This window comes from Poecilia formosa, unplaced genomic scaffold, assembly GCF_000485575.1.
Source record: "Poecilia formosa unplaced genomic scaffold, Poecilia_formosa-5.1.2 Scaffold331, whole genome shotgun sequence".
NCBI classification, from domain to species: Eukaryota; Metazoa; Chordata; class Actinopteri; order Cyprinodontiformes; family Poeciliidae; genus Poecilia; species Poecilia formosa.
Genome location: NW_006800270.1, coordinates 590,453 through 598,537, shown reverse-complemented (window position 1 = coordinate 598,537; position 8,085 = coordinate 590,453). Strand labels below are relative to the sequence as shown.

At 44.0% G+C, this 8,085-nt stretch overlaps 1 protein-coding gene across 1 annotated transcript in view; it reads left to right on the top strand.

Annotated features, from left to right (window-relative positions):
* Positions 1-1,284: 1,284 nt before the first annotated feature.
* thsd7ab (thrombospondin, type I, domain containing 7Ab) overlaps positions 1,285-8,085 on the top strand; it is a 224,633-nt gene continuing 217,832 nt past the window's right edge. Inside the window, exon 1 of the mRNA XM_007573511.2 lies at positions 1,285-2,184. Within this exon, the coding sequence (XP_007573573.1) occupies positions 2,037-2,184 (148 nt within the window). The 5' untranslated portion in view covers positions 1,285-2,036. The remainder of the gene's footprint in view (positions 2,185-8,085) is intronic.

Below are 8,085 nucleotides of genomic sequence, written 5' to 3'. Positions count from 1 at the left end.
CACTGTTGAATTAAACTAACTGAAAACCTGTTCCCCTCCTCACCTGCGGGGGTGCTGCTCCAAGAGCCACTGAAGGAAACGACACAAAAACACAGAGCAACTTCCTTCATCACAAAATGTAAATTAAAAAAGGAATAGCGTCAGATTTTAGATGTTGTAGGATTTTTGTTTTTGGTAAAAGAATACGAGACATTTCTCCTGCTAGCGTTAATCTCTCATATTTGTTTGGTTGTATTTACCCAGAATGCCCTGCGATTTAGTCTGCCTCCTGCTTCTGGAGCAGTCTCCGGTAAGCTTGGCGTTCACATATGGATTTGATCTGCATACGTGTTTGTTGAGTATTCACACCTCCCAAATGAACCAGACATTAAATGGACCAAAGTTTAATTAAAGTGGACTAAACGGGGTTGGTGTGAATGCACCAGTTTGCCCTTTTCAATGTTTCTCCAAATCTACATGCATATATTTGCTGATTCTCCTTTTTATCTCAACACTTAAACACATGTACATGAAAATAGAAAACAGGGGGCCAATAAAGAACGAGATAAAGATGGAAAGTAATTACCTTGAAGAATGTTTGGTGGATATTTGCAGATTCAATGTTACAGTTTTAACGTGGGACAAGTTAAAATCTTCTGACTAGTTTGACTTCAAAAATCGAATCAGCAACTTTGTTTCCATTACAAATGCGTGCAAAACTTTGCACTTATGTTGAAAAAAGAATTACGCAATTCCAGTGTTAAATAAGAAATACAGTTAAAATTGGCCAGTGAATAAGTTTGTGCTCGCGATAAGTCCATAAAAAACCACTTCCTGTTGCCGTCGTTGTTTCTGCCAGTGATAACATCTGGTTGTTGATCACATAACTTGTGTGATGCGAACAAAGTGTTTCCATTTCAGTTTCCACCTCATCTTAGTTAAAAAATGTGATTTTTTTTCACATTTTACAAATTTATTTATTGTCTTAATTCCATTTTGCCCAATTAGGTCAATGAAAATGCAGCTACTGAATTTTCATATTCACACATTTCCAGATCATTTGAATTTCTCTAAAGTTGTTCAATAGAATATATTAATATAACATGAATGAGTCCTTGTTATCACCTTTCTTTCCCCCATCATTTCTCTTTTCACACCCTCTTCTCTCAGAAGCACAGTAGCCCCCACTCCATCTCCCTCGCTGCTCCTCGTTGCTGTGCCCCGTTTCCACACACCCCACCCTCCCCCAGCCACATCCACATTCCCCCGCTCTGCATTAAGCCCATCTTGTCTCGTTGCCTCTCTGATCCCTGGAGCATTGCTCTGCAGGAGCTTCTCCGACCAGCGCAAGCCCTGCTGGTCCCCAGTCACCCTCTCCACGCTCCGCACGTGGGAAGCCGAGTGTCAGCAGAAGAGTGGGAGTATCATCCTGCATGCGGTGGAGAGCAAGAGGAAAAGAAAGTAAGAAGGGAGCATGTTTGAAATGCAGAGTGGAAAAACAATGTGAAAATGAAAAGGGATGAGGGGAGGAGAATAAAGGCAGGGAAAAAACTGGAATTGGAAATGCAGGGTGGCACAGGGAATAAGTGAGCGAATGGGAGAGGAAGAGAGAGAGTAAGAGGGAAGGGAGGGAGGCGAACAACACTGCAGACACTCATCCGCTGTCACTGCTCCGCAGCCAGAGGACAGAGGCAGCACCGGCGTCAGCGGGCTACGATGGAGGAGGACGGCTGCACCATCCGTCTGCGGCTCGCTCCCCACCACTGACCCCTTCTCTCTGGGAACATCCCGCCAAGTTAGCGGAGGAAACTACCGCCTCTGTCCTTCACGAGATCACAAGTTTTGGAGCTCAACTTCTGCAGGACCGCCGTTCACACCCTTCGCAATAATTTCTCCCGTTGTACACGCCCACACTCCTCATCACACCCTCTCCTTCAAACCGAAGCCCGCTGCACTTCCCCGTCGCCTCCCGGACTCGTGTGTTTGTGTTGTTCTTCATCACTGCTGCTTGCTGGCCTTTCGAGCTGAGTGGATTTACTTTTCTCCTGTGGTGGACCATGGGGCAGGGGTGGCGGGGCGCAGGAGGGACCCCCGGGAAAAGGACAGGGGGGAGCTGGTACCTTTTGGTGACATTGCTGCTCTGTGGTTTCTGGAAGGCTCACTCGCAGACAGACGATGGGAAGTCTGTATACTTCTGGGAAACAGGTACTGCTAACCCACTAATTACATGTTGAATTTAAGCTCTGTATTTACATATCGGCCGTTCATGAAAGGGTGTGATGAATTGTTGTGTGCAGATATGTGAAATCCCACACTCCCTGCTCATTATTTGCGGAAAATATGTGTCAAGGACCGGAGCAGGAAACAAAAACAAGGGTTTTAGGAATTGTTTTCCCGCTCAACTTAACCGCAGTGATAGACAAAGCTTCTGGATGCCACATAAATCTGCTATGGGAGTTATCAGACTCCATGCAGCTGAACTTCAAGGAACGCACGCAGATGAAAGATGACCCAGAAATCTACATTAGAGCCGTCTCCTCGTGCAGAATAGCATGTGGCACGCAGGGCAAGCTGTGATCCATTTTTGAGTGGATTACACTCATCTCCCGGAGTCTCAGGTGATGCACCATTATTGAAATGTTGGTGCTGTGAGCCGCAGCTTGGAGATGACTGATGGGTACTTCTTCCCACAATGCTGTGTGATGGAGAGTCCGGATGGTTTTTGATTGCATTGGCGACTTTCTCTGCACATGCTTGTTGGTTTTACAGTGAAGACATGAACGGCTGCTGCTACTTTCACTTGTCTAGAGAGCCAGATGCACTAAATATTTACATTATTAGTGTTTTAACTGCATTTTTAAATGCCTAAATTAAACATTAATGAATGTTTTATCGACCCTGAAACCGACGGTTGCTTGTATTTCAACTTTCCACCACATAAGGTTGGTTTTCTCAATGTTAGCCCAACTCAAAGCCCGCATGTCCTGCCCTGCCTTGCTAAGCAACAGTCCCCAGATGACATATCCCGCGTCTCTCCTCGGCGGTTGTGCATCCTTAAAGAGGATGTAGCTGAGTAAGGAGATTAAAGGAGCAGGGATTTAACAACCCAGGAACGACAGCCCAGGGAACTAAGTTGGAAAAAGAGGAAGGAAGAGTGAGCACTGCAGGCAGAGAAAGTGGGAGAGAGAGGGTACCTTAACCCACATCCACCCTGCCGTTAGGTCATAATGATTATGCCTCTCTCCCACGCTACACCACCTCTCTGTGCTCCCACACTGGAAAGCTCTAGGCTCTGTGCTTTGAAATGTAATCCAGTGTTGGGACTTTGTTCACCTCTTTGCAAATAAAAGGTAGCGCATCGATTCCAGCCCGGGAGTTTTTCTCTCTGTGCCTCTCTCGGTTTGACAATTGCCTGCAGAGTATTAAAATCACACAGGGCAATTTGCTGCTTAGAATCCCATTGCTTTTCATCAAAATGTGATTATGTTTGTGCAGCATTTGCATACTTCCTCTACGCCAAAGGAGGCTTGTTTAAGAGGAAGGAGGGAAAAATGTGATGTTTATGCACATCTTTAGAGGGTGCAGTGGAGGAAATTCTCGTGGCAAGATATGCTCTGATGTTTTGCATATTGATGAGTTTAGCTGAAATACTACCCCCTGTCTTGAAAACTGTGGGGAATTGGGCCCTGGTTCTGCTTTTATTGCTTTCTGTGAAAATATGATGCATCTGTTTTGGAAAGTGAGACAGGTCAGTGCCGCCTTTTTGCTATTCAAATGAGGCTGATGGAGACAAGAGGCTCGCAAGGGATTTCTTTTTTCTGAAGGAATAAAAAAAAGAGAAACACGAGGCTGGAAGTAGCGATGATGAAAGTAATGATGATGATGATGATGATGTTAATGGCGCGCCGCAGTTCTTCCGGGGGCCTTGCTGGGAGTTCCTCGCATTCAGATTCTCGCACCATTTTTCTTCGTGTCACTTCCTGACAGTCGGTCTCTGTCGCTGCACCTCCTCCTCTGCATCTAATTGCATATTGCCGTTTCTCTCCCACTGTCATATTCTCCAGATAACGAAACAGGGGAATATGATGAAATTTGAAAGAAACCTTTTCTGTTGGCCGTGCTTACACTGTCACACCAGGATGTCAGTGGATCTAATAAGTACTGCTGTGTGCTACCAAGTTAGATCTCAAAAACTGGAAAGTTCACTTGTTTCAGTAACTTCAGGTCAAAATGTGAAATTTAGATTCACTACACATTCATTCACCTTCTGTGTAGCTTAGAGCATTTAATAGGGAAATGTTGTGGCCAACACAGCGTTGGCGAAGACTGCAGACTTGACAGTTTTCCCTTTCACGGTCACCGACACTCTCCAGAGGAAGGGTAAGCCGCACAACTCCATCGCTAATGAAGCTGGCTCTTTAAAATTATATATCTCAGCCGGCATATTGTTAGAAAATGTAGTGGAGGAATTAAGCATGATGGGGGAAAAAAGGTGCACAAGCCACAGTTATGGCCGCAGCCTTTCACAATGTGAAGACTGCAGCTGGAGCTTCAAGAGCCGCCTCACACAGACGCGTCCAAGAAATTGGCTCCAACTGTCACAGCCCTTATTCTGGAGTTGGGTCACCCTGAGCCGGAGAAAGTGTCGGATGTTTGTGATGAGGAGAAAATGTTGCTCATCTGAACTTTCCCTTTTCCTTTGTATTTTATTTGGAAATCAAGATCAGAAACTAAAGAGAAAATGGCGTGGCACAGAATATAATGTGTGTGAGGAGGTCCAGTGTGATGTTTATGAAGTTAATTTCCTGTTCAAAGTCAGCCATCTTTAGAGCACTAACTGCTTCCTGTTGCTGGTGAGCTCCTATGAATATGCTGCCCACAATCCCAAAAGTACCAATAACCGATTAAATGGCCGTCGTGTCTCTGTGTTTGGCTAAAACTCGCCAGATCAAATTCCAGTTGAAAACCTGTAGAGCATTTTCAAGAGAAGACTGAACAGCAAAGCCAGTGGAGGCAAACTAAAGCCTGTAAGGAAGTCATGTTTGGACTTCCTTACAGAGTATTTATTAAAATGTTTAAGTTTCACGTCATGTTATAAAAACACACCTGGAGTGTTGCCTTGATTCTTTCGTACCCGTTTGAGAAATCCTTGAATGTCCTGTGGAAACCATTCATCTGATCACACCGAGCGCCACTTCCACACTCAGCTCCTTCAGACTAGCCAGCAGCAATTAGCACCTTGTGGGACTGCGCGTCAGCTGAGCTCATTATACGAGCTACTTCTCAGTAAAATGCTGCTAAAAATGAACATTGTTAAAGGGCCAATACAGGAGTGATGTGGCGATGACTTCCTGAAGGAAATCGAAGGAGCTTCTTAAAGAGACAGAGGCCCAATTTCCAGGTGTCGAGTTTCTTTTCAGTCATGTTTGTTTTATACAGTATTTTTATAACAATGGAAGGTAACTTAGTTACTTGATTGTGCTATAAATTGGTGCAATGTGCCTGAAAAATATGGCTGTGGCAAAAATGAAGAGCCCACTGCACTGAACCCTGTTGGAAACCTCCTGGTTATTCCACCAAATGCTGATTTCTGAGTTAAAACTTTAATGTTGTTGTTTCTAAATGAACATGAACTTGTTTTCTTTGCTTTATTTGAGGTTTGAACACTGTGTCTTTTTTTATTTTGACCATTTCTCATTTTATATATTTTATAATAAATACAAAATATTTGCTTGGTATTTTCTGGACATGTTGTCAGTAGTTCATAGACTAAAAGAACAAAGTTCATTTTACCTGTAAAGAGTTAAATCAGAGAAATTGATCATTTTATGTTTTTCCAGAGCTGTATGCAATGCTTCCCCTTTACCAACACAACACTGATTCAGGTTAATTGCCTCCATGCCATGCTGCACTGACGCAGTAACTCATGCAGAAGTACTACAGAGTGGATATACTTTATAGTACCTCAAACTTTCACCATGCTGTATCAGAGTGCAATATTCTAATTTAAAGAAACTGCCAGTTTACCTGTGACCCACAATTAACAAAACTCTGTAATTAGCCTATAAATAAGCCTAATTAGTGAGATGTATCTCGGTCCTGCTTTGAGATTCCCCAGTAAATCCACATACGCACACGGATCATCTGTCGTTTCTGATGCTGATGCTTTATTAGACTCTGCTGCGATTAGTTTGTCTTGAGCCAGATGGGAATTCCTGACGACTCAAACCTGGCAAAGCAATTACAGCGCTTGTCTCTGGCGAATTGGAGCAAACATTTTGTGTTGAACCTCTGAGTTTGGTTATTTCCCCTTCAGGGTGCAACTGAGGCTTAAAACAATAACTGCCCCTTCATGAAACCGGCTGGCCTCATCATCAGCAGGTGACTTTTCACCTGCCGGGTCGACCCGCCTTCTGATCTGCTGGCTCTTTGCCGTTACTCACCCTTCTGGAAAGCAGGCTCGTAATCTTTCTTGGGATTGGGATTATCGGTTTTCCAGATTATGCATGAGTCACCTCCAGTCCAATCCCACCTCCCGTCTTCGTCCATTAGATCACTCTTCAGCACGTGTCTTGCTAATTTTTGGCCTGTTGAGTCACCTGCTCTTACAAATGACTTTTTTTTTCTATGTGAATGGATGAAAGTCTAAACGTTTGGTAAACTGTAATCCTGACACAAATTCAGGAATACAGTTTGTGTAATCCTGAATTTGGTTCTGCTCTGGTTCTGCTCTGTGAGTGTAACATGGCTGTCACAGCGTTTAGCGATGCACCGATATCAAACTCTGGGCCGAGATCCGATACCAATATTGTTGTTTTTGGTCAATAACCAACTGAGATCATCGACTCCTCTGTCGTCATCTGGGGCCAAATATCAGAACCAGGGACCCAAGCAGGCTCAACAGCCTGATACAAGGGACTGGTTCTGTTCTGGTTCTGTTCTGGTTCCTTTCTGGTTTTGTTCTGGTTCTGTTCTGATTCCGTTCTGATTCCGTTCTGGTTCTGTTCTGGTTCTATTCTGATTCCGTTCTGGTTTTGTTCTGGTTCCGTTCTGGTTCTGTTCTGGTTCTGTTCTGGTTTTGTTCTGCTTCCATTCTGTTCTGGTTCTGTTCTGGTTCCGTTCTGGTTCTGGTTCCGTTCTGGTTCTGTTCTGGTTCCGTTCTGGTTCTGTTCTCGTTTTGTTCTGGTTCTGTTCTGGTTCTGTTCTGATTCCGTTCCGGTTCTGTTCTGGTTCCGTTCTAGTTCTGTTCTGGTTCCATTCTGGTTCTGTTCTGGTTCTGTTCTGGTTTTGTTCTGCTTCCATTCTGGTTCTGTTCTGGTTCTGTTCTGGTTCTATTCTGATTCCGTTCTGGTTTTGTTCTGGTTCCGTTCTGGTTTTTTTCTGGTTCCATTCTGGTTCTGTTCTGGTTCCGTTCTGATTCCGTTCTGGTTCTGTTCTCGTTTTGTTCTGGTTCCATTCTGGTTCTGTTCTGGTTATGACCTCTGGAGTTGATCGCTCAAAGAAGGATTCTTTATAAAAATCAATAAGCTTATGGCCCAAACTGATCGTCCTCCTCATGAGACTCTCTTGGGAAAACAAAGCGTCTTCAGTCAGAGGCTTCTTCTGATTTGCTGTAATACAAACTTCTACGGGAGATCTTTCCTGCCAACAACCATCACTTTCTACAGTAGCTCCTTGAAGAATCTGAATTAACAAGCTACAACAGCATTTACTTTCTGTTTGGGATCAATAAAGTATTTTTGAATTTGATTAATTGTTTTTAAGTTTAAAGATCAGAATAACTTCCATAAAAGCAAAGCTACCAAATTGTAATACGCTCTGGCTGAGAAACAGAAATAAACAGCATGCAAACCGTGATTTATGAGGTTTAATAATAATTTTGTTTCCTGAAATGTGTCTGGGTTTTTTCCTGTATTTCCTTCCCTCCAGTTTATTTGTGGGTCTCAGTCAATCTCCCGGTGTTTTGCTGGCCTGTTGTGTTTCTCCGGCGTGACGGTGAGCAGTGTGACGGTTAGCGCCGTCGCCCTCGCATCGAGTAAGTCCAGTAGGTAACGACGTCTGTTGTTTTCTGCACCACAAACTGGCTGCTGTGTGTCAGCGCGGCCG